Below are 27,168 nucleotides of genomic sequence, written 5' to 3' on the forward strand. Positions count from 1 at the left end.
GAAGTGTTTTCATTGATCTCCACCATCTGACTGATAAAGATACAGCTTCGTGTTTAGATTCTTTGGCGTGGTCACATGGCTCACTGTGGTGAAGACAGCACCTGGGACCCAGGCCTGACTACTGAGCCAGGGCTGTTTTCCTGCTCTATCACTCCCGGGGATGGAACCAAGTCTGCTCCTCCAAGGAGATGGTCCAGAAAATTTTAAAACTCACGTGGGAATCCAAGGGCCTTGTCATCAACTGAAACAGAAGGTCTTCATATTCAAGATCAAAGTTGTGTTTAAAGCACCTACATTTAGGACCCAGTATCAATTTCTTAATAAGAACTGTTAACAAACTGTTAACAGTTAGCAGTACGGCAGAACAGAGGCAAAATACGCTAGTCACAGGCCAACTACAAGATAGGAAACTGAATGCCCTGGTGAATCCAATGAGACCCAGGGAGTACATGTGGCCTGAAACTCTGCAGGGGCTCGCTCAGTGGTGGGCTGACCACCGAACAGGCCCTAATCTAGTGACAGGAGAAAAGTTAGCATAACTCTGACAGTCACAGTAATCTCTCTTTCTCTGCGGACCAAGGATTTATTCACAAAACCCCCTTTCCTGTCCCAAGACCATGGAGCCTCTCCCTCCAGCTGGCAGTGTCTCTGGCCAGGGTGTTTGTTCAAAGAATGTACATTGCTATTCTTGGAGTGGTCTCCCTCTCTGTGAGATCCCAGCAGGGAGCAGACAGCCATGCTCACACAGAAGTGAAGGAGGCCAGGGGCTGTGATAGGAAGAGAGGGGAGTTGTTGTTTAATGGGTACAGAGTTTCAATTTTGCAAAATGAAAAAGTTTTGGAGATCTGTCTCACAATAGTGTGAATATATTTAACACTACCGAACTGTAAACTTAAAAACGGTTGCAATGGTAAATTTTACGTTATGTGTTTTTCATCACAATAATTAAGAAAAGTAAAGAGGCTGGCCTCCATTAAGCTGGGCCCAGCCTGGCCAGGTCTCCAGAATCAAAAATGTTTAGCAACGTCTTCCAGATTTACAGATGCTTCTTAAAATGCATGCCTGTTTATAGGGGAAACAGACAAACAAATAAACCAGCCACACAGGTCACCAGTCTAAGCTGCCTAAGCCAGAAGGACAATCCTTGAGTTTGCCACTCCAGCTGACAAACTGCAAGGCTGCCTGCCTCCCAAGCACTATCAGATCCCTCAAGCACAGGTGAAGCAGCCCCTCCCTCCCCTCCACCCAGGCCTGTCTGTCTGCTGTCCCCTGCTGTGCACAAAGCTTTGGTGAGTGAGGTGCATGTTCAGATCCTGTGCTGAGAGCCTAAACATTTCTTCACCTCCCCACAGGGCTACTGCTTGAAAGGCTACCCAAGGGGCTCCAGAGGCTCTTCTCAACTCTGGCCATGTGACCCTGGAGCAACTGCGACGTTCTCTGACCCTCCTCTACACTAATTTGTGGCTCATTCCAGAAAAGACTACCTGCAGCATCAGATTACTAGGTGAGAAAGCTGCAGGGGACTTGCCTCTATATATCAAATAGCTGCCCGAGAAACAGGCGACTTGAATATTCACTTTAGCCCAGCGATTGACCGAGCCTCCTGTGGCGTCCCGGAGGACTCCTTTGAGCTGCTGCCTTTGGTTATGTGGTCACCTATTAGCCCATCCAGAGGCTTAGGAGCGGCCATGTGTAGACAGCCTCTACCAGGAGCAGCACCCAGGTGACAAATGACGGGAATGTTCTTCCCGGTCAGCTCTGCCTAGCTCATCTTAGTCCTGGCCCCCCTCTCAACATGTCTCATAGCCAACCAAGGCCCTTTGAAGAAGTGAGCTAAGAAGGTCCACTTGCTCCAAGCAAAGATGCCCACAACATCACAGCCTTGACAAAGTTACCACTGAAAAGATGCACAAAAAGAATAAAAACATACATCACACATCCCTACTATCTGCCCTTCCAGGGCAGCTAAAGGACCAAACCAAACAAAACAAAACCAGTTCTCAAGCCTCTAACATGATAAATCCCTAAAGCATCACCCTATGAAGAGCAGGTCACCTACCCCATCAGCCATCAGAAAGTGGACACCCTTGCGATCTGTGTTATCCAGGACAAAATTCCGAAAAGCAGTGATGTTCTCCGGGCGGGTGATGTCTCCATCTCCATCGATCCCACCCTCACCTGACAAGACACAAGATTCACATTTAGCTCATCTGCCCTGTGCATCCCTGGAGCAGGGACACAAGCTCTCTGGGGCTGTGAACACAGGTACCAGGTGGACCTCGAGGCCCAGGAGAAAAGCCCCTGTGAGGAGCAACTCACTGAAGGACCCATCATACAAGGCTGCCTTGCAGTGATGGACAGGAGGCAAAAACAGTGCCCTGCTATAAGAAAGCAGAGTTCAGAAGGAGCTGACCAGCCAAGAGTCATCAACTGAAACAGAAGGTCTTCATATTCAAGATCAAAGTTGTGTTTAAAGCACCTACATTAGGACCCAGTATCAATTTCTTAATAAGAACTGTTAACAAAGGACTTAGGATTTGCTGCCAAATCACAAAAAGCGAGACAGAGTGGAGGGAACTGCTGGAGGGTTGCTGAGCTGGCTGGAGATGGGTGTGGGTTTGTATGTGTTAATAACCCTGCCAGTTCTCAGCCGGAGATCAGGCAGTTTCATTATCTCCTGTCACCACAAGAGAAGAAAGGAGGAATTAATATGGCTCTGATGAGAGTTTGCCTAGTGGAGTATTTAACCTGTACCCACAGGCCTGGGGTAAAAAGGGACAGTCTAGAGGGAACCGAGACCTTCATGACATTGGCTGGGGAACCCCAGACTCAGAGACCTGGGAAAGAAAACATGGCAAATGGATAATAACTACTTCTGACCTAAAGTTGCCAAAGAGAACTGGCTCTCATAGCCCCCGGTACCCTCCTCCACGTCCCTACCGTAGTAGGGTTCGAAGAGCTCACTGGAGGCCGAGTAGAAGTCTTCCAGCTTAAAATCGTTAGGACCCTTCAGAGTCATTCCAAAGCCCTTTGCGTGCCACTTCTTCCTCCACAGCACATACTCCGAGAAGCCACCTGGGCCTGCACAGACGTCAGCAAAGTATAGAAGCTCAGCTTCCCGGTCCTTCACCAGTGGTTTCTGCAAAGGCAAGTGGAAGTCAGGGGAGGAAGGGAAAAAAGATGGCTAAATGGGGAGCAGGAAAGAGAAGGCAGGGGGAGTAAAATAAGCCTTTCAGCAAGCACAATGCAGAGTTCCTGTGGCCAGAGCCACAAGCGCCCGGAAACGTGTCCTCTGTGATCACTGCCCTCCAAAGTTTTTGCCCATCCCCACCTCAAAACACCCCTGATGCCTTTCAACCCACCAGGCCTAGCTCAGACTCCTAATAAAAACATCTTAATGGGCATCTAAGTGTGCATTTTTTATTTCTCAGCATCTTTTCCTCACCATATCCTGCCTTACAAGAGTCCCACTGAGCAGAATAGATGTTCTAACCCCACATTACAGATAGGGAAAAAGGGACCCCAAGACACAAAGCGACTTGTTCACAGACAGTCTGCATCAAAGCTAAATCAGAATCCCATCAGCCTGACCATTAGATGCAGGCCTTCCTGTCCAACCAAAGTCTGAGGGGCTCTCACATCACCCTCTCCCAGCCACAGGGCCTATCTTTCCAGATCATAGCCTCTGCTTCCCTTCTCCCCTTCCTCTGAGGCTCTCCCTTTTTTTTTCCAATTAACTTTTTATCATGGAATAATTTTAGACTTATAGATAAGTTGCAAGAATAAAGTTCGCATATACCCTTCACCCAGTTTTATTAACATCTTACATTGTCATTTGTCAAAACTAAGAAACTGACACAGGTACATTACTATTAACTAAAGTCCAGACTTGATTCAGATCTCGCTAGAGCCCTTGTTCTGTTCCATGACCCCATCCAAGATACCACAGTGCATAGAGTCTCCTCCTTTTTAGCACCCCCTCCCTCTCCTGCCTTTGCTCCTCTGCTCGCCAGGGCCTGGGCGGAGCACAGCTGGGAGCTGACAAGGTAGAGAGAACAGGAGACAATGGTGTGCAGCTTCCGGGCAGCCACCAAAGCACCACCCACCTAAGGAATAACTAATTTACAATAATCATTTGTATTTTTATTGGATTATAGTTTTGGCCACTTGAGTGGCTTTAACTCTTAATCTAAAATGTTGGGAGTTTCCTGGTGGCCTAGTGGTTAGGATTCCGGGTTTTCTCTGCTGTGGCCCAGGTTCGATCCCTGGTGGGGGAACTTAATCCCGCAAGCCATGCGGCACGGCCAAATAAATAAATAAAATAAAATGTATGCTGAATGCGGACCTAGATTGTGTGTTTACACTTCTCTTCTACACACCTGGGCCCTAGATGATGAATTCTACTTGTCCCAACCCTCCACAGCAGAGAGGATAAACCATCTGCACTGGTGACAAGACGTTGAGTTCTAGAGGGGGTGAGTGCAGGGGACTCTCGTGAACATCCAGCAGAAAGGGGCTAAGGCAGCTGCAGCTCAGCCCTCTCTCTCTACAGGTTTGGCACGGCTGGGTGCTTGTCCAGAGCTCTGTAACTGCTAGATAAAGATCAGAAAGCTTCAGGGGAAACAGTTATAAGAAAGAAATGGAAACGCTGATGCTCACGATCCAGTCACTTTCGAGGTGACAAGGGCCTTGCCTCTGATGATGGTTATCTACCTTTATCAAAACAGTGAAAAAGTCTCAGGAGAAAGTGACTTTATCTAAAAATAAACTTCATCATCCTGTGACAAGCCCATTCAGCATGCTGGGATATATCAGTTCTTTCTCCCCTACCCCTGCCACTCCACCCTAGCATTCTTTGTTCCTGAGCCATCAGTTTTCATATTTTTGGATTATATTCACTTGCACACACACAAAAAGACCTAATGGCATTTGCCGAGAATATTACACGGCACTTCCCAGGCTGCAAAGTGGTAGTGAGGCAGGGGTCACAATTTTAAGGCCTGCACAGGCTAGAAAGAGTGAAAACATTGTTCCTCACCACTGGCCATGTCCTAGCCCCAGGCTCCAGCCTCTCTAGGTGAGCAGATGGCCCAAAGGAAGACTGGGAGAAGGAAGGTGAATGAATCAATGAAAGCATCTCACCTCCAAGAAGAGCGCATAAATATGATCTGTTCTGTGATTTCAAGATGTGTCACACCCTCACAGGCCACAGCCAGAAGGTCCTTTCATAGAAAGGACATCTGGGATTCTCACCTCTGCCATTTACGGGCTGTGCAGTCAAAGGCAAGTCCATAATTTATGTCTTTAAGCTCGAGCTTCCTCAACTGTAAACTAGGACTAATGCAGGTTATTTTTTAAGGCTATTAGAGGATTAAATGAAGTACCATATGTCAAAGACCTTTAGAAACTGTACAATACTAAACAAACGTAAGATAACATTATATTCAACTAGATCAACTTCCTTAGAGTCAAAACTCTGGTCCCTTCCATCCTTTCGTCTTTGCCATGCCTAGCACTGTGCTCCACATGCAGCGGGCACTTCGTAAGTGCTGTCTAATTTCTTCTAAGACAGCACTGAAACTTAAAGATCTACATTCAGTTTTTGTCTCCTGTTACGTTTCACAGCCAATGTTTTCTTACCTCAACAATAACCCCAAGCACACAAGTCCCTCACATAACGTTTTGGTTTATAATATGCTTCCATATACCCAAAGAATCTAAATTCCCTTCTTTCCCTTGTCCCTTCCAATTCTTGTTTACGATTTCTTTATTTCCCTACCCTAGCCTCTTTTCTCCTTTTTCCACAACCTGCAGAAGCAGAAACACACTGAAAAACCTCAGAGACCCTCCCTCTGGCTTCCCACCTCCAACCTCCTCACCCTTTCCCAAGCTTCAAGTTCTCCACACTCTTATTCTGTAATTCGCCTGATCCAAGAGCCACTGAGACCCTGGCAAACCTGGGCATGTGCCTGGGGCTTCCACCACTCCCAGCTCTACAGTGTCTCGCCTGAAAAACACACCAAGCCTGCCGGGCTTGGCTGTCACTCTGGTCCTCAGGGGAAAACAGAGGTGAAAAGAGAGAAGAAAACACTAGGAGCTGAAGAGAAATCACTTTTTATAGTGGAGCGTAGAAGAACATCTCTGAAAGGGCAATTCTCCATGGCCACTATCAATCAATTCAAGTCAAGAAGCTGCCTGAAGCATCACAAACACGGCTGCCTTTTCCTATGTAACTAATATCTCCACCCTCGACCTGAATGGGACAACCCTGATGCCTACTTCATTTTCCTGACAGCCAAAGACAATAACCAGAAACCAGCTGCTGGAGGCGTTTAACATTCAAAAGCCCAAAGTGATGCTGTGACTTCCCAGCGGCTTAACAGAGTTCCTTTGCCAGGCAGGGGTTTAAAAGAAATCATTTGGAGCTCAAAAAATTAAATCAACATTACATCAACCTAATTTTCTCAAGATGCTAATTCCAAGAGCTCTTTTGTGCAGCTTGCTGGTACTGTAAAATGGGGAGGAAGACCTGGGAGAGAGAAATAACTAAAGACTGGAGGGGTCCACCTACCAGTTTCGCCAGCACTGAAGAAGCAGTCAGGCAGGTGAAGCCGAAACATTAAAGAACTTGGAAAACAAGTTTCTTTAAGCAGTGGATAATCGGGGCTTAGTAGAAGGAGGGTAAGTGAAGCAGAAACAGGTTCGGGAACAGCTGGCTCCTGGCCCCTTCACTGTCAGAGAGAACTGACTTTCTAGGACTGGGTAAAAATGCTTTGAAACCCTGAAGGGAATGTTAGAATGAAATTTCCTTTTTTCTTTCTCTATCATTATGGAGGGTCTGTGTTCAGAAAAATGACATGTAGCAAAGTAGAAAATCATTTTGCTCTACCACTTCTTGAGAAGGGCCAAAGACTGGTAATTATGATCCCACACAAAGCTTGTTCAGAGAGGCAGAAAGGGAAGTGGCCACATTTGAAATCACAGATTTTAGAGCTGGAACAAATCTTAAGAGTCTTTTGGTCCTACCCCAGCCCTCTGGCAGGTTAGTAGGGCTAATTTCAGAGATGAGACAGCTGAGACCCAAAGAAGGTATGAACCTAAGCGACACCACCTGCGACTAAGTGCTGCACTCCATGCCCGCCCTCAACCCTCACTGAACACAGCCTAGATCTTCAGACACAATATTGATTTTAAATAGACCAGTGAAAGAACCCAGATGCCCACATTTCATTCAACACTCAAACATTTCCCAGAGTACTGCCCTCTCATACCAGAAACAGCAACCAAATCAGATGAGGTCACAAGTTTCAATTTGGAACACTCACTGTAAGGACTGTATACAGTCATCCCGCAGCATCTGCAGGGGATTGGTTTCAGGACCCCTGCAGCCACCAAAATCTGCAGATGCTCAAGTCCTTTAAATAAAATGGCAGTGTACAGTCGGCCCTCTGTATCCGTGGATGCAGAACCTACAGACACGGAGGGCTGACTGTACTCAGACTCTACCTCATCCATGGCAGGAAGAAGGCAGGGGAAAGCTCCCTGGTGGCAACTGGCCTCCACACATCAATGAGCACAGAAAGGCTTTACAAACCCCCAACCCTGTACTCTTATCAGCTCTCAAGTCCACCAGAATTTCCAGAACACAAGCACCATGGGGAAAGGGATCACGTCTATCTCCTTCAAAATTATATTCCTGGTACTGTGCCTGGCAAAAAGTCGGGGTTTTGATAAATACACGTTTAATGAATGCAGGAGGGAGGCCTGTGCTCTAGCTCATGGCCTCCTCTCCCTGCCCCCTAGGCCTACAGATGCACAGATGCTGATTTTGTCAGGATTGCCCCTTCTCCACCCCTGCAAGCCCTGCTGCCTCCACTTAGAGTGAGCAGCAGGGTCTGCAGAGTTGGGGGGTGGGACTCAGGGCCCGAAGCCCTAGAGACAGCTGCTTACTGGGGCACTCCTGGGACCACAGGAAGCACTGTGGAACCCTACCTGAAGAGCTCAAAGCAAAATATATCTCTTTCACAAAATACATCTCTATCACCTAGCAGGAATACTCTCCTAGCACTGCACAAATGGCAATTTCTGAACCACTGAAGCTCAAGTTCATTTGGCACTATGAATTCAGAAGCAAAATCTTGTTCTCACCCCATAAGAGTCCCTCGGATTTGTAAACATGCGATCGAACACAAAATCCATGTTAGCCATCTTCATTGCCGCCCTGCAACAAAGCAAGACAGAAAAGTGTGCCTCAGTACCAGACATATGGAGAGCTAAGACTCAAATGAAAAGGTAGAACAGTGTACATTCAGGTGGGGGGGTGGAAAGAAATGTCAGCAAACCTGTTTAGGAAGAAGACTCCTCGGATCATCTCGTAGGGATTGGCCCGGGTCCGAGCTCGCCGCATCTCCTCCCCATCCAGGATATCAAACACATTCTGCCCAGAGAGAATCAGAACCTGAAGGTGAGCATCACCCTTTGGGATGAAACAGGTGTCTTAACGAGCTTGAGGGGCCTGATTCACAGCCCTCTGAAGAGCTAGGCTCCTGCCGTATCCCAGTTCTGAAATGACCAGATGTGTGACCCTAGACAAGTCACTCAATCACTCTGACCCTCAACTACCTCACCTGTAAAATGGTACAAAATAAAAGGGAAGTAAGCATGTGCCTGGCACATGGTAAGTGGTTAATAAATGGCACGGAGTCACCTCCTGGCACTGGTAATCCTCATAACAAATCTGCTTCTCCACTCCAGCAGCAACTTCCCAAGGGACCAGAGTTCTGACATGAAGGGTACCCAGAGAGTGGGTAGACAAACCAAGACCAGAGTTTTCTGAGGGCGCCTACCACACGGGAGGGAACCCTTCTCCGTTCTCTAATTTTCTCTCTGAAAAAAGAAAGCCTCACTTTACCTGAGTCCCAGTCACCTTAAGGATATTCCCAACACTCTGCCTGCCAGAAAAATAAGCTCTGTGAAGCTAGTCTGAGGTCTTGCTTCTTCTCCAACCCATTTCCTCCTCAGAGTTTCCTTGGCTCATTCTGCCCCAGGCAATGCACTTCCTGACCCAAAGACAGGCCAAAAGACATCAAGGGGAGGGTAACACCAACTACTTCTTTTAATTTTTACAACACTGGGAAGTGAGTATTTTCTCCCCAATTTATAGATGAGGAAACTCAAACTCAGAGAAGCTAAAGCAAGTGGCCCAAGGTCACACAGGAAAAAAAAAAAGCTGCTAAACTAGGATTTGAATTCAGCTCTATCTGATGCTACAGAATGATTCCGAACCTTTCACTATGCCAGGCCCCCTTCAGGATTACAATGAACCGACCCACTGAAATTAAGTGGTTCCTTTCCTGGCTACTGATCACAGGGATAGCACAACACTACAGGGCAGGAGAGCCACCAGGAAAAAGGACACCTCACAGAAATGTACCAAGCTACCTATCTGATCTCAAGGAAAAATCTTAGCTAAACTTCAGCCTCCCCACAACTGACTCAAAAGAACAAGAAAAGCCCAGCACAACCCCTCACACAAAATCTTCAACTCCAGCTCTAGCCACAAGTCCTTACCTTACATTGCAACACACTGTGAAGCAGCTCTTCCCCACAAAACTCTGTTTCATCTTCAATAATCATCTTTCTCTACAGGGAGAAGAAAACAATTAATGACCACGTGTGACTGTATTTGGGGGGATGGATGGGGAAACTAGGGTTCTGAGTGAGTAGAGCAAAAGGGGCCAAAGAACATCAATCCCTGAGGGGCGGGAAAAAGAAAATCCCAAATCCCTCTGGCTCTAGTCCAGATGGCTGTGAGATGAAGCAGCCCCCTGGGTACTCTGACTAGAGCACCATATGGATACAAGACTCATGAATGCTGAGGCTGAGAAAAGCAAACAGGAAGGAGACGTCCAAGCTGTCTGTCCCTAGAGTGTGGAGGCAGAAGGATGGGGAATGCCCCAAATGACAGAAGCCTTTCCCTCAACCAGGAAGCCTCTTGCTCTGTGATGAGTACGAAGGCAGGATCCCAGGCACTGACCTGGTAGTGTCACAGAAAACAAGGGTGAGGGAGCCCCATGGGGATGTCAAGTCCAACTTCATGTCTGAGTGAGGCTACCTCTAAATCAGTGATGCTCAAACTTGGCGTTCTCAGGTTTACACTCTTCAAGATCACTGAGGACCCCCAAAGAGCTTTTGTTTATGTAAGAGATATGTGTATATATATTAGAAGTTAAAACCGAGAAAATGTTTAAATATTTACTAATTTAGTTTAAAAGAAGATGGTATATTAACATAAATAACATTTTTATGAGAAAAAACTATATTTCCAAAAAAAAAATTTATTGAGAAGAGTGGCCCTGTTTTCCATTTTGCAAATCTCTCAATATCTGGCTTAATACACAGCAGCTAGATTCTCCTGTCCACATGTGCATTCAATTGGTCGTGATATCACATGTCATGGTCACTGGAAAACTCCACTGGACACTTGTGAGAGAATGAGAATGAAAAAGGCAAATAACTTTTTAGTAGCATTATTAAAATAACTTTGACCTGGTAGACCCCGTGAAAGGGTCATGGAGATCCCTGGAGGTCCCTACACTTTGAGAACTGCTCTCCAGACCATGCTGACTTGGTATAGCTATCTACTTTATTCTTGTAATTTTCCAGAAGGAGATTAAACAAATTTCCTCTGTAACAACTCCCTCAATACTTCCTGAGGACAGGGACAGTGCCTTTTTATCTACCTGGAACAGTGCCCAGCAGTGACCAGAATATACAGATGTATAATAAGCTACTCTAAAAAGCAACCAAGAGGAAGACAGAAGTTATGCATTTTGTGCTGCCCTGCAAGTTAAAGGAGGAAAAACCCTGTCTGCCTCATCTGCCAGGGGCATATCCGTAAAGCCCTTGACACATCTCCTTGATGCAGAATGCTCAGATTCACATTTTTCTTAAACTGTGAGTACACAGATGTACACACCTGACTTGAGGAGGAGAAAAGTCAGGAGATAAGTGCCAAGAATTCAGGGTACATTTTCCTGAAATCCTACCTTTCCCACAACCATCCAATCGCTCATTTCCTGAGTGTCAGGAATTTCAGTGGTACATTCTGGGAACCATGACACCTGCTCACAGGCACTGGGCTACAAACAAAAGAGAGGCAAGTAAGTCAGGTAAGACAGACCCTCAGGGATATGCCCCAACTCACCAGGGCTTCCCCAAAACAATCAAGAGGGACTCAGAGTGAAAAGGGTCCAGGAAGCTGAGGCCACTGGCAGTGTCAGACATTAGAACTAAGAGCCAGAATTCTAAAGTTTAACTTCTGAAGGCCAGGTCCAATTCTGGTTTGAATCCTAAGAAACTTCCCCAACTTACAAAGTTTCTTTCATTGATTCCAATATTATTTGATGAATACCTACTGTGGGCTAAGAGCTCAGAATGCAGAGTTAAAAAGATATGGTCCTTGGGACCTCCCTGGCAGTCCAGTGGTTAGGACTCCACATTTCCACTAGAGGGGGCACAGGTTTGATCCCTGGTTGGGAAGCCAAGATCCCGCATGCCATGCAACGTGGCCAAAAAAAAAAAAAAAAAGACATGTTCCTTAATTCAAGAGGCCTATAATCAGAGCAGTGGGGACACAGAGAAGTACACGTAGGATACAAGTCCATGATAAGGTAATTACATCAGGAGGACTCAGTGCAGTGAGTCTCACCTCCTGATGCCTTTCATTCCAAGACAGAGCAGAAACTGGCATCTCTAATGCTGCTTCCTCTTAATTTTTCAATTACTTTCCTTATCAAGCTAAAACAGTGGTTTTCATCCTGGCTATACATTAGGATCATCTGCAGACCTTTTAAAAAGTACTGATGCCTGGGCCCCACCCTCAGAGTATATGATTCTATTGGTCTGAGGTGGGGACTGGGTATAAGTATGTTTTTAGAAGTCTCCAAGTGATTCTAACATGCAGCCAGAACTAAGTTCACTGGGCTAGAAAGACATGGATTATAAAACCTAAACAGGTGGCTAACCTGCATTGGCAGCTCCACACATTCCCTCCAAGCAAGTGTGGAGAAGAGATTCACCACTGTGAATTGAAGCGATGAGATTAAAGGCAATATTACATGCTCTGAAAGGCATAAAATGGTATCACAATGCAAGGTCTTGAGGGCAAGCCAACCACCCTTAACAGAGAAAAAGTTTAAAAAGAAAAATTACTGAAAACTTTGTCAATGAATCTGGCAGTGAATCATTGTTTCTCCCCCTGGTCAAATCCACCCCCGTTACACATAAATAGTTGTGAATTATAACCTCTCAAAAGAAGCTCATATACACTTTGGAGGCCCCTTCGGAGAGGAAAAGCAGACTCAATCTCCCCATGGAAGTCTGAACACTAAGGCTACCCACAAAGTGGACTTGGAAGCGTCACACCTTGCACTCCATATTCCTGGGCTGCAGTGGCCACTGAGCACTCTCCGTGCGGTGACTCCGGGAACTGGGCATTCACCTCAGGCTGCCCAGACTCCTCTACCTTAAAGAAGTGACCACCAACTAATAGTTGAGCCAAATTCTTAACCAAAAGACAGGACATCTTTTTTAAGAGAAAAAGTAAATTATGGTAAATGATAATTAGGACAGCCTTGCCTCAACAAATTTTTTCATGGAATTCCCTGGTGGTCCAGTGGTTAGTACTCAGCACTTTCACTGCCACGGCCCAGGTTCAACCTCTGGTCGGGGGGAACTAAGATCCTGCAAGCCGTGCGCCACAGCCAAAAAAAAAAATCCTTTTTTCCCAATAGCCTGTCTACATTAAAAACAGAGATTTTATGAGCAAATTTCAGATTCTAAGTTTAGCAAAGTTAGTTCTAATTCTGCCCCATTGAGAGGATAGGGACTCTTCACTTGTTTTCACACAAATGAGGACATGGAAAGCACGAAGTACTTCTGAGGTAAAAACCTACATCTAGCCCCAGTTACAAATATTTGCCCTATTCTGCCTGTCTCGTCTCCTCATTACTACAAGGCAACACAGCAGGACCACCCCCAGAACCCATTAGCTCTTGGCTTGTCGGCATCTTACTCTGACACCTTATTAGGCTTTTATCATGCACAGGATCACAGGACTTCTTTCCTGAACTGGAACATCAGTTCAGGAGGCAAATAAAATATCAATTTTCCAGAGTTCAGACCCACATCTGAAGCTCAACTACAGCAACTATGTGGAAGGCTAGATATCTGTGCTCTACTTTCTCTAGTTTCAACTCTATAATGGTAATATTTTACCATTATTTTTAGGTGCTTTTATTATACCTACTTCAAATCCTCTGTGGAATAAGGTAGGGCATAAATAAATAAATAAAAATAAAACCTCAACATTACCTGTGTCATGAAAAGGGACAGAGCCTCCTTTGGTATTCAGGGTTAAAACAAACTCATACCCAAGGAGATAAGCAGACTAAACCCACAACAGAAAAGCTATATGGCATAAACAAACACCTATTTAATACCGAGATGTCATAAACCTGTGGAGGTGCAAGGACCTTGGAGGGCACCTAATCCAGTCATTCACACAATGGGAGAGTAGGTCCTCATTTGGCCCCATCTGAATCCTTTCAGCAAAGGGAGCTCACTAACTCATTAGGCACCTTCGTCACTGGTGGAAAGCTGTACCTATTTATTAAAGCTCTTTGTGGAGACACACTCTGCCTTCTTGCATCTTACACCCACTGGTCTTAGACAGTCCTATATGAAACAACAGGAAACAAATCCACATCCCACCATATCTCCCCCAGACTCCTGTTTTCCATTTTGGACACCCCAGTATCTTCCACATAAGAAACTAGTTCCAATCTCCACTAACCACCCTGATCATACTGCCTCTGGAGACTTCTGGTTTGTTAATGTTAATATGGCTTCATAAAGCCATGAATGGCTTTCCTGTCTCCTCCTCTCCATACCAGTTACCTCTGGCTCAGCTCGCCAGTCCACATTCAGCTCTTGGTCAAAGCCTTGCAGCGTCAGACCCAAGCCTCGTCGACCTTTCTGATTAGAGGCCTCAACGATGTCTTTCCGACCCTGGCTGTATTTACCCAATCCTTCACCTTCCTTGAAGCCCATCTTGGCCTGAAAAAGAGAAGTAATGGTGCATTTATATAAATAAACAGACATTTATTTAGCCCTTATCATGTGCCAGACATGTTAAACCCTGAGAAATATAAACGAGTAAGGCCTAAGGTTTTCCTTCTAGCCTAATGAAAAGAAGCATAAATAAGTAACTGCAGTTTAACTGTGGGCCCAGTGGCTGCCTATCCTGGAGGTGAAACTCTAGGGCAACTATAAGTTGGATAAATGAGAAGGGACCTCATAGCTGTAATTAAAGGCACCAAGAGTATATAATGAATCTCATTGGACATTTGCACAACTACCCTTCCAGCTAATTTGTCTGATTAAGTGAGAAGTAGATCCAGGGTAAAGTTGATAAAGAGAACATAATTTAAAATGGAACCGCTTCAAGCGGCAACTTCTAAACCTTACCCTTAACCAGTCAAATGGCCTTACTAGGCAAGCACAATGAGGGCTTGTAGGAGCCCACTTAATCAAGAGATTAACTGAAAAATCACTTCATGTAAAACTGAGGTATGGGAGATACTATAAAACTCTGGACAGAAACATTTTTTTAAATGTCACAACTAACTAAAAAGCTTACATTAAACTCTAGAGTCACTGAGCCCAGTTACATACCCCCAAAACCAGAGACCCGAATCCCAATACCCACACACCCTTGTCTAATAAAAGAACTCCTATCCTAAGAAGATTTAATTTACCCTAGAAGGTCTATATTCCATACGGAAGGGGCATTACCAGCTCAGGAGCCGGATGAAATTCCTACAGTAGCCACAAATCTTTCCCCAGGTCAAAGAGTCTGACTGAGTCACAAACTTCCCCATCTTCCACTTCCCCAAAGTTTTTGGCCCCAACCCAGAATCCTGACTATGACTTCAGAAGTGGCAGTTCTCATTCTTAAATGAATCCAACAGAAAATGGAGAGGTCAACTATAATATTCTTGAAGCTAGACAGAAGACAAACTTGGATTTTCCTAACCTTTGCACATACACTAAAGTCTCATAAGGAAAGCAGCAGATCTTCCTTTTCACCTTCTTTCTTGTGGTATACCAATGGGGTACTGAAGTTAGGAAGGAAAACTAGGCCCTCTTTTGGAAGTAATACAGAAGACTACTACTCCCATTTATTTTAGGCACCTAGGAGTGAGCAGGATTTTAGTCATTTCTTTTGAGATCACTCACTAGAGCAAAAAATCTCAGCGTGAAGCCTCTTTATCCACCGACACACATTCATGTGTTCACATAGGCTCACAAGAACTCAGCTCTGGACAGGACAGGAGCAGCCACTGCCCATGGATGATTCAAATGTGATACTTCTATCAAGAGGGGGTCACACTCTCTCTACTAAACTACAGCAGCTCTCTACTAAACTAAAGCAGAGGAAAAACTCATGCCCTCACTTTGCTTCTTCTCCAATACCAATACAATTTCCCTTCTCTCACTCTGCTAGTAGAGCTTCAGAAACCCAACACAACCTAACCCAAGCCCTGACATACCATAAGCTTCTGGGACACACTGTTATACATGGAATAGCGAGAGGAAGTTCCCTCCACGAGAGAGTCTGCTTTGAATGCATCATCAAAAGAGTCAGAGCTGCGTTGCTTCCCCTCAGTCTCACTGTCAGACCCACTTAGGCTTGTAGCAGATGCTGCAAAAGAAAAAAGGAAGATGTTTTGGTGCGTTTATGGCACAATTTGCCTCTAGAAGTCCAAGTTTCATTTATTCAACTAGTGTTTAGTATATGCACTGCACACATAAAGTTCATTAAATGACCCAGGTCAAATGTATTCTCTACCTTTTACAAACTGTGTAATCTTGGGCAAGTCACTGAGGTTCCTAATGGTACCTGACACACAACAGGAGTCCACAATATCAGTTTTCCTTTCCCATCCCTTACAAAACTGGGATGGTAATACCTTCCTCATAGGGTTGTTTGAAGATTAAGTGAAAAAATGTATTTGAAAGTATACTGTCAGATATAAAATGTATTTATTGATGATATGACTGTCATTTCTGCTGCTATTTATTATTTGAAAATCAATTTCCAAACACTGATACCTGGTTTCATTTTCAACAATTCTATCACAGGACTAACAGTTTCTGATTGTTTAACCTCCTAGTTTCCTGTTTTCATGGTCCTTCAAACTTGTAGGTGAGATGGTGGGTCTACAGCACAGCCCCAGAGAAGAGCGGCTCACAGGGGGAAAGTGGGGAAGAGAAAGGGAGAAGTGAAGGGGGAGGGGAAGACAGGAAAGGAAGGAAAAAGAGAAGAAAAGAGAGGACAGGGAAGAGGGCGTGCTCAGGCAGCAACACCACCAGAGGTGGAGAGTAGAGGAGCTGAACTTAAAGGCTCCAGGAGGGAGCTGCCGGCCTGAGAGAGCCAAGCCACTATCTTCATTGTCAGCAACTTTGTTGCCAAAGTATTCCAAATAAGACCCACCTTAGCAGCTGCCGGAAGTGGTGCGTTACCTGTCTCCTGGTCAAGTGGGTAATCCACAGTCTAGATAGTCACTGTAACTGGGTCTTTCCCTATCTTTTATAGATACGTGAATCTCTTAACTTAAAAGATATTTCAGGACTTCCCTGGTGGCGCAGTGGTTAAGAATCCTCCTGCCAATGCAGAGGACATGGGTTCTAGCCCTGGTCCAGGAAGCTCCCACATGCCACGGAGCAACTAAGCCCGTGTGTCACAACTACTGAGCCTGTGCTCTACAGCCCGCGAGCCACAACTACTGAGCCCACATGCCACAGCTACTGAAGCCTGCACGCCTAGAGCCTGTGCTCCACAACAAGAGAAGCCACCGCAATGAGAAGCCCGCGCACTGCAACTAAGAGTAGCCCCTGCTCACAACTAGAGAAAGCCCACGCACAGCAATGAAGACCCAATGCAGCCAAAAATTAATTAATTAAATAATTTTTTTTTAAAAAAAGATATTTCAGGGAATTCTCTGGCAGCCCAGTGGTTAGGACTCGGTGCTTCCACTGCCGGAGCCCAGGTTAGATCCCTGGTTGGGGAACTAAGATGCAGCAAGCCGCGCGGCGTGGCCAAAAAAAAAGATATTTCAACCCAATATAATTTTATTCAGGTAGTTCTTAAGGAAAACCCACCCAAATTTGGAAATAGATTGTATCTCAAAAATCTGGTAAACAGGGAACTTCCCTGGCCGTTCAATGGTTAAGATTCCACACTTCCACTGCAGGGGGCGAGGGTTCGATCCATAGTTGGGGAACTAAGATCCCGCATGCTGCTCTGCGTGGCAAAAAAAAAAAAATAGAAAAATCTGGTAAACAATTTCTGCATATTCCCATTGAAAATGGTATTAAACTGCAAGCCAGGAGGAATGCAGAACAGGAAATAAGGGTGGTAGTATCCAATCTGATCCCAAGGTTTGAGAAGTTGTATAGTGCTCAACAGTATACAAATCTCATTAATAAGTAATTGTGCTTATTTAAGAATAAAATTTTTTTAGTTCTTCAATTTATGAATATTATTCTTACAAACATCTATCAGTTGTTAGGATATAAATGCTTGTTATTTAGACCTAAATACTTAATAAACTAAACTGTTAGGTATTTCTTTTGGTATTTTTAGGGCATGGGGAAAAAACTTAAGGCAGCACTAAGAGTGCCAAAAACCAAGAAAACTTGGGAACCTCCCTCTGTATTGAAATGGTGAGATCACCGAGACACATTGTCAACTGAATAATAGAAGACCTAGACCATATTCATGAACATGGCATCCTAACTCTTGTGTACTAAAGAGGGACAATAAAAATATAAATTTTTATTTCTGCTCATTGCAAAAAGAGCTTTTGGAAGGAAAGATATAAAAGACCAATAAAAGTGATTATCCACACATGTGGGGTTGAGGCATGGAAAAAGAATACCAAAATGATTACTTGGAACGAGTGAAAGTGGAAGAAGTGAAACTTGATTTACATTTTTATATCACTAGAGTTTATATTGGCTATCATTTTATATTTTTGATTTATGAACCATGTGAATATATTATCTTAATTAAAAGATAATATTAATTATCTTAATTAAAATTTTAAATAAATGTAAAAAAAGAAAACTAACTTAGCAATGTAGCACAATTCCTTTAAGGAAGAAAGGAAGTCCCTGAGAAGAGATGTTGACTCAAAGTTTGGCTGCTTGTGGGAGGTATTTGCGGAAAGGCACAAAGGGCAGCCATGTAAAAAAATTATTTATATATACCCAAAATGGGCATTATACAGGTATTCATAACTTGAGGATTACATCCTAATTCTAAAGACTGTCTGCACTGATCCATCCATTTCCCAGTGAGAACACAAACTAAGGGTTGACATTCAGAGAAGAGCGAAGTCTTCCCCAGCACCCCAGGCCTTCTCCCTTCCACGGTGCTCCAGTAGCACCAGTATTCATACCATCAGCACAGCACTCATCACACTGCCTGAGAGCTAGTTGTCACATGCCACCCCACTGGACAGGATCACTCCTAGAGAGCAAGGACTCTGCCACAACCCACATTCTATCTCCAACACTTGGACTAAGGCTTTGCATTTAATAGAAATTAATTAACTGCTCACTGTAGTGAATTTAAAGAACTGTCACCCAGTTGTCATCTTTGCTAAGCACCCACTAAGTGTACCTCAGGATATTTCCTCTTACAACACCTCATACATGCAGTGCAAGACGTTCAGCCCTCAAAAATATAAGGAAGGGTACATGTCATTATATATTTGCCCAAACCCATGGAGTGTACAACATCAAGAGTGAACCACAATATAAACTATGAACTCTGGTTGATAATGTTGTGTCAGCACAGGTTCATCAATGTAACAAATGTAGCACTCTGGTAAGAGACGGTGCTAATGGGAGAGGCTGTGCATATAGGGGCAGGGTGTGTAGGAGATACCTTTGTACTTTCAATTTTGCTGTGAACCTTAAACTGCTCTAAAAAAAATAAGAAGTCTTTAAAAAAAGAGTTTTTTTAAAGGTTCAACAACAAAAACAACAAAAAGTTTAAGCATGAGGATGGAATACCTATATCCTAGTAGAGAACTGAGTCCCCCTTGGACTATCACTTAGCACCCTGCACCCCAGTAGGCTGAAAAAGGACATCTGATATTGTTTAACAGATCAGACAACAACTTTGGTTCAGAACCTGTTTTATAAACAGTCCATGCTATATACAATGGAGTACTATCCAAAAGTAACAACCTTACCCCCAGAGAGCTTAAAAATCCAATAGCTAAAATAAATATGCATTTTTAAGGATATAACATTTTGCAAAAGAAAGGCAGGTGAACATGTGTGAAAAAATTAGAATAAACTTAAAACCAAAATTCTGGCTCCTAAGGAGGAATTCTGGTTGAGAATATCCCTGAATGAGAGGCACCAAATCTGCCTTCGTCCTCTTAAAAAGGTGGCTGTTCAATTCCCTCAATAAGGAGCTGACTTGCTTACATGGACCAGTGCAGCACACGTCACAGAGTGCCAGAGAGTGCCACTCAGAAGGAAAGACCCAGAACATTAACAATGAGTAACCATGGAAACTGAGAAGTGCGGTGATATTTATTTTGTTTTGCCTTTTCTGCATTTTCTGTGTGAGAAATAAGAATATGTTAGTTTAAAAATTAGGGTTTAAAAAAAAGCTATAAAGAAATAAAGTATCATTCTAAGCCTTGTGCAGAATTTGGTTCCTTTCCAGAAAAATCTTCAGAGGACAGCAGACATGAGGGGAAAGACCTTCTGAGTAGCTTAAAACTAAGCCTGGGCCTCTCATCTCTCATTGCCCACGTGGAGGAGAAATGTGCTCTGCAACAGAGCTCCCATATGTTAAAGAACTGTGCTTCCAAAGGCGCAGAGTCTCTTCACTCAGTTGCTTCCATGCCTCCAACCTGTACCGCTCAGTGCAGGAATGGGGGCACCTCCCTGAGCACTGCCCTAAAGTTTCCCTGGGCAGCCCAGGAATCCAGAGACTAACCTAGAAGCTACAATGTTAAATGAGCTATTATTTCTTCCACCAGCTATCTGGAGATTCACAGGTCTATCTATATAAATGTTAGGAAAACCTGATGTCCTTCTCAAAGGGGAGTGTGCCCTTGGTCCAGCTCTAGGGAGTTGCCAGGCTGTTAGGTTTGCTTAAGGATCCATCACTGGGCACCCATCAATGGTATGAATATCATTCCTGGGCATGCAGGGTTCCTGCCACCCTCAGATCTCAGAGGGAGATCTTTTGTTTTCTTTGTCCTCATGCCATTTTTGGACCAAAATGACACGAAGAACCAAATTTGGGTGCAAGGCTCATTGGGCAAATCCTTGGTGGCTCTGGTGCACTATTCCAGCACCAGACTCTGGCACAAAGATCTTTCCACTCCATTTCTCTTCCTTAGCTGTCACCTAATGTACAGATACCTGTCCTGTCCAGGTTCTCAGAATGAGGTTGATGAGAGCTAAAATATCATCCTACTAGGCTTTTCTTTGTGAGATCAAAAAGTGTGCTGGATAAGCAGATAACCCTTACTTCTCTCTTTTATTTCATGTGCTATTTAAAGCCAATTCTCAGCCTGACATGATTTAAGACAAAGTTCCCTAGATTAGTCCTGATGTCCACAGACTGCCACAGCCACTACTCATTTTCACCCCTGGGCCTTTGGGGCCACTCTTTTCAGATGAAAAGAAGACAACTGTCTTGGCTGCAGCAGGAACTAAAGAGGAAGTTCAGCCTCCCAAGACTGATAAGAATTTAGCAAACATTGAGCAGACAATCTTGTGATGAGGATATAAATTAACAGGAGTAATAAGGTCAGTCTATTAAAATCATGAGTTTCATTAAGAACTTGCCAAAATTGGGTGGCATTCCCATTTACCTCCCCAGGATCTCCCCTTCTAAAACCTACCAGAGAGCCCAAGACATTATTTAGAGCTTTCATTTAAGATTTCTTCTCTACCTGATAGAAATCATTACTCTTAAATCAGTTTAAAGAAAACAGGTTCATTTTATAGAAGAATCAGAGATTTCCCAGCTACTGACAAAATTTTCCATAACAGAACAGTGGGTCAAACATGCCAAGATTAAAAATGACAGTGACAACACACAAGGAGGGACAGCTCTAACCACTAACGGCCAAGGTGAGCAGCACACAGATGCAGAAGAATAAATTATGGACTTTAATCAACACCACATCCTGCCTAACAACTGCCATGGAATACACTCATTCCTGGTTAAAGACTCAATTTCTCCTTCATGCCAGACAAATGGTAACTCGTTAAAGCAATTTAAACAGACACCAATAAAGGAAGTTTTTGATTAAGGTCATGAATCTGGGCTGACAGGAAAACGATGGTGTTTCAGGGAAAATGGCCTATTTAGCGAAGAATTAAACCTGACGGAGGGGAAGGCACTTTCAGTGTGGTGCCGGTGAAGGAGCCCAGCCACTTCCAAAGCAACACGCTGTGGGAGGGCCAGGAGCCCACACTAGATGCACAGCTGAAAAGAAAAGGAAATTGTCTTGGGGTCTAGACCACAGTTTCCCTGTGACAAACAACCAAAAAGAAAAAAACGACCTCCATCTGCCTCTCCTTGCTTCAAAACGTTATTTAATAACAAATTTCCAAGAGTTTATTTAAGCTTGAAAATGCCTTCAAACTCCTCTTAAAATACTCTAAAGAGTATACGATGGCCCAGTGGCCATGACAACAACATCCCTTTTCTTCTTTAGTCTGGTCAGATGTTAGACTCTGACTGGCAATGCAGCTACCCTGTCAATAATGTAAAATAAAAACTGATTAAACTAAATAGATCTATTAATGAGTCATCATATTGATCAAGCAGAGGAAGCACAAACAAGGCCCAGAGAGACAAAAATAGCAACTACTTTTTTTTTTTCTATTTGTACTCCCTAAAGAGCATTTTTCAATCATCTGTTCAAAAGTATGTCCGGGTAGAAGGGGTTGGAGCAAAAGGAAACACACCTGCTTTAATGCAATGACTTGAATAGGAAAGCCGCATATAGATCTCAGGGGATATGTAGTTTCTGGCGAGACAGTTAACTACCAGGGCACACTGTCCAGGGGATGCCTAAGAGAAGCCAACACAGAACAGAGATGATATAAATGTGATGTACTTAATGAAACGATCCTCTGTAGACTGGAGGAGGCATAGGCAAAATGAATGAGGCAAAGCATTTTATGCTTCTTGGAAAAGATACTACTGTTGCCTTCCATCAGTTCTATTCAGTAAATATTTACTGAGCATTTATTCCACGCCAGGCATGGGGTTGCAGGGGGTGGGGCACAGAGAGCAGTCTTGCTGATGAAGACACCAGACTCTAGCCCTCAGAGTTTTTTTGTCAATGTGGAGCTGCCCTTCCTAAAATTAGCTGACCCAGGGAAATCTAACAATGTTTGTTTGCCTCTGCCTCCTGCCTCATTTTTCTGCAAATGAAAGGGACCAAATGGCCTATTGCCAGACGCATACAAGGTACAGGCCACCTCTAGATTTCCGTTCTGTACAAACAACAGCAACAGTCAATCCTGACTGAGTCATATGGTGCTACTTCTAGAAAAGGTTAAAGACATTTGGTACAATTAAAAGGAGTTCGTGGGAGGGTGGGAGGGAGGAGGAAAATCTCAATTCACAGTCACATTTTTAAAAGCTTGAAATTTAAATTAGACTGGTTCCCTTGAAAGATCCTGAACTATACACCTTCCTCTACCTGGGAGCCATTCTCTTGAGAGCAGACGTCCCCCAGGATCCGCTTAGAACCAGATACCTCCACCACCTAAGTATCATTTATTCCCCCAGGCACGCTCTCCCTTTCTTGCAGGCCATTTCTCCCACTACCCCAGAGCCCTGCCCAAGGAGACTCTACCTTCATCAAGTTGCTCAAATCCCAGGTGATAAGCAAAACTCCCTTTCCTCAACAGGCCCTAGAACCTATATGCCCAATATATTTTTGCCCTCCCACTTAGTAACCTCAATTACATACAGTCTTTCTCATCTACCCTGGAATCCACTGTGACAACTTTAAAGGCACACGTATCTCCGCACACAAGGTTATAAGAGAGTCTCTTGATCCAGCCAGGATCACAGCCGCCCCAAAGCCTTCATTAGCTGTATGTAAGGCCAGTCAAGCTTCTCCTTTCTGGACCAGCTACTCAGTACAGCTGATGAATAACCGCCCTTCAATTAGCCAACCAGTTGAGAATAAACTGTATTTTCTATCACCCTCAAAGGATTCTTCACACTCTTTCAGTCACCAATCTGTCACCAAATTTCATTCCAATTTACCAGTGACCCAGCAGAGGATACAAAATGCAAGACTGCTGGTGTACTGGGTTAAATAGTGCCCAAAAGGTCATGTCCACCCAGCACCTGGGAACATGGCATTTGGAAATAGGGTCTTTGCAGATGTAATCAAATTAAGATGAAGTCGTACTGGATTAGGGTGGGCCCTCATCCAATGACTGATATCCTCATAAGAAGAGGGAAATTTGAACACAGACACACACAGAGGCAGAGACTGGAATTATGCTGCTACAAGCCAAGGAACACCAAGGATCACCAGCAATCAGCAGAAACTAGAAAAGGCAAGGAAGGATTCTTCCCTAGAGCCTTGGGAGGGAGCATGGCCGTGCTGGCACATTGATTTTAGACTTCTAGCCTCCAGAAGTGTGGAGAATAAATTTCTATTGTTTTAAGCTACCCAGTTTGTGGTACTTTGTTAGGAAATTAATACAGCTGGCAAGTAAAGATAAATGCAAATGGAGCTACTTCTAATTGTTTGGTATTTCAGGCAAGCTCAGAGACACTTCACAATTTCTCATAGAAAGCACCTGTGGAAACTGTGAACATCTGTAACCCTAAAAAACAGGCAAAGCAAAATGCTAGTTTCAACCAGATCAGTGAAGTCCTTAGAGCTTAATGTAAACAGTGAACACAGGGATGCTCCAATTCATTTGGGTGTTTCTGATCATAACTGCTGAGGGAATTGAGGAAACAGAATGCAAAAACCTGAGGGGAATTAGGCCAGATTACTGCAGCAAAGAGCCCAGCCCTGTGAAAGAGCCCCAAGATCATTAACAGCTGAGAGCACAGGGCACTCAATGCTCACCACTACTTCCACCTGGTTTAAGGCAGCAAAAGAGTGCCACCTACTGAAGGACCACAACAGAACTAAGGCACACCTGTAAAACTTCCAATTTTTTAGTTAAAACAAGTTCCCAACTCCCAGGAGGAGAATGGCAAAAGAGAAGAGAGTCTACAACCAGTATCTCTCTGTAGAATTTGCCTAATTTTCCTCAAGAGGCACTTAACTGTATTCTGCCCAATTCAGGCATCAGTGATTCAAATAACCAGATGGTCAGTGGCCTCTGACCACACAGGCAAGCTTACCTTTTGCTGCATGATTGACAGAGGAGGGAGGTTCATCGTCAGATGTAGAGCTGAGGTTCAGGCCAAGCTCTGCAACTCTTTTCTTCTGTTTCTTGAGAGGGGCAGTGCATTCTGAATCATTTCTCCTCCTCATTGTTACTGCAACCACAAATCCAGATAGTCAGCTGCCCTTGTCAGAGATACTAGGATCACAGCAGGAATTCCAAAGAATGGGAATGAACCATTAATGGGATGAAAGTTGGCAACTCCAAACAGCTTCCATTGCCAGCACTTGAATAGCTTCTTCCTCAGAATGAGGTCCAGTAAGGGTGCTAGCCAAGCTCTGGTTTTCAATAACAGCTGTTAGTTTTACTGGAAAATGTGGTGCTCACAGACCCAGAGGCCTCTGGGCCATTGGTGTCAGATACCAAAAAGTCATGGATCAACTCCACGAGCCACAGGGGGAAAAAGACCTTGCGTACTTGTTATTCTATATTTTTGATGCAACACTGGCCATGTGTGACAACAATGTACACTAGAAATTAATTATGAAACCTGATGAATATCAACAAATATTTCCAAGGTGAAAAAATCATCCCAGAATGATTGCTACATCACCATTATTATTTCACCAGGACAATTAAGAGATTATACAGTATGATACAAATGTTGGTTTTTGGTTTACTTCAGGATGTTTGAAAACATGGGAGAAGTGGGCAAGTTTTTAACCGGAGTAAGGAATGGAAGCAGTGGTTGACTTAGGACTGAGAAAACAGAAGAGTGGGAAAGTTAGCAGGACCGGAGGTAGCCATATCACAGGACTCAGGTACAAAAACAATTTTAAGAACAAGAACCCACCTCCACAAAAAAGAATGGAAACAGGCAAGGCACCATGTCACCATCATCCATGCCCATGGGTAAGCATGAGAGGCAAGCATGAGGGGAAAAAAATGAGATGCAGTGAAGTGATTATGAGATTCCTGAAATCTTAAGGAATGATCAAATTAAAGAACAACTAAGAGTAGAAGTGAATACAGTGGGTTTACACACAACCGCTGGCTATAAGAGGACTCAGAAAAGAGAAAGTACTCAAAAATAGGAGCAAACAGGTGGGTGCTCAGCTGGGCTGCAATTCCTTAGGCAAGGGGAGTTGCAGGTGCACAAGAACAGGCTTACAGTATGGGTCACAGCAGCAAGAGAGTGATGAAATCCAAAGATACCACTGATCCCCTCGTGATTCAAACATGAATCACGTTTCACTTCTCTCCAGCTCAAGGATGAGGCAGCCTCCCCAACACATAATCTCATCCTTCCTAAGGAGGCAGCCTCTTACTAGGCACAGGCAGGGGCTATCCTGAGGAAGTAGGAAGAACAGGAGATGCTGAACAAACAGAAAGTAAAACCAGGCTGAGCCACATTTCACTTTAAACTACGGTGTTAAATACCCCCTCAACCCAAAGGCCCATAACGTAAGCAAAAAGGGCCCTCTGATTCCTAGCGACTCCGGGGGAGACTGGAAGCACAGGAAACTCAAGAACTGTGTTGAGGTAGGTGCCAAAAAAGGAGAGGAAATAGCGTCCGAAAGGCAGGAGATACAGATGCTCCTCCCCAAACCACCTCAGATTTGGGCCTTCCAAATCACCTCATTCAACCCTCTCCTTTTCCACTTAAAGAAACTGAGGCCCCAGAGGGGAAGGCCGCACAGCTAACCAGTGCCCAGCTCAAGTGACCTACACATCCAAAAGAATGTGCCCTAGCAGGGAACTTCTAAGTGGAAGGCAGAAGGCCTGGTTCTACCTGCTGCTCCCCCAGGGAAGGGGTTCAAATCCCCTCTCCAGTCTTCTCTCCCTGGGCCTCGGTTTCGCATTACCACCCCTATTCATAGAGGGAAGAGATGAGCTCACATCTCCCCGGGCCAGTCTTTTCACTTGTAGATAACGTGAGTGTGTGAATGTGTGCGCAGAGACGTTTGGCAGCGGCAGCTGGCGAACTGGGGATGCGGCGCGGGGAAGAAGGGTATAAAGGAGGAAGGGAGAGAGAAAGGGCGGTGAGGGTCACGACCGCCCATGGGGGGGCCGAGGGGAAGATACTGAGCCCGCGGGCCCGCCCGCTCGCTCCCCCCGGGCCGCGCGTCGGCACTCACGCTGAGGGAAGAGGGCGAGCTGCCAAGGAGCGGAGAGGGGGGAATCAGGCCGCCGATGCCGCCGCCACCAGGCCTGGCCCTGCCGCTGCCAGAGCCGCCTCCTCCTCCCCCAGTTTCGCTTCCCCACAAGCCCGCCCCGGTCCGCTGGCCGCGTAGTCGCGCTCGGGTCCCGCCCTGCGGGCCGCGCAGCTTGATGACGTCAGGGCATCCAGCTCCCTCCACCCTCCCGGGCCCTGGCCCAGGGGCAGATCGCTCTAGTTCTGGCCCGCCCCACCCGCTGCCCCCGAGCAGCCCAGAGCGCCTGCGCAGAACACCCAACGGGGAAAGGATACAAAAGCAAAAGTAACCAGGTATCTTCCGGCTTTGGGTACGAGAAAGAAGTATTAAAAACAAAAAAGGCCAGGTGCCATCACATCAACTCATCTCTCTTAATCTCATTATTATCTTAATTTTACAGATTAAGAACAAGTTTAGAGAGGGAATTCCCTGGCGGTCCAGTGGTTAGGACTCCACGCTTCCATTACTGGGGCACGGGTTCCATGCC

The 27,168-nt window shown here is 44.8% G+C and overlaps 1 protein-coding gene across 3 annotated transcripts in view; it reads right to left on the reverse strand.

Annotated features, from left to right (window-relative positions):
* Positions 1–26,786, reverse strand: part of CMTR1 (cap methyltransferase 1) — a 53,985-nt gene extending 27,199 nt beyond the window's left edge. For 2 of the 3 annotated variants that reach the window (XM_059938785.1, XM_059938783.1), the window contains exons 1-10: positions 24,503–24,625; positions 22,081–22,186; positions 15,615–15,766; positions 13,960–14,118; positions 11,049–11,141; positions 9,571–9,642; positions 8,343–8,437; positions 8,149–8,221; positions 2,941–3,139; positions 2,060–2,178 (exon numbers count right to left, since the gene is read on the reverse strand). In XM_059938785.1, the coding sequence (XP_059794768.1) occupies positions 2,060–2,178; positions 2,941–3,139; positions 8,149–8,221; positions 8,343–8,437; positions 9,571–9,642; positions 11,049–11,141; positions 13,960–14,118; positions 15,615–15,766; positions 22,081–22,186; positions 24,503–24,538 (1,104 nt within the window). In that variant the 5' untranslated portion in view covers positions 24,539–24,625. Of the gene's footprint in view, positions 1–2,059; positions 2,179–2,940; positions 3,140–8,148; positions 8,222–8,342; positions 8,438–9,570; positions 9,643–11,048; positions 11,142–13,959; positions 14,119–15,614; positions 15,767–22,080; positions 22,187–24,502; positions 24,641–26,624 lie in introns of those variants that run through there. The other variant, XM_059938784.1, reaches the window with a different exon arrangement.
* Positions 26,787–27,168: the final 382 nt, after the last annotated feature.

The sequence above is a fragment of the Balaenoptera ricei genome, chromosome 11, assembly GCF_028023285.1.
Source record: "Balaenoptera ricei isolate mBalRic1 chromosome 11, mBalRic1.hap2, whole genome shotgun sequence".
NCBI classification, from domain to species: Eukaryota; Metazoa; Chordata; class Mammalia; order Artiodactyla; family Balaenopteridae; genus Balaenoptera; species Balaenoptera ricei.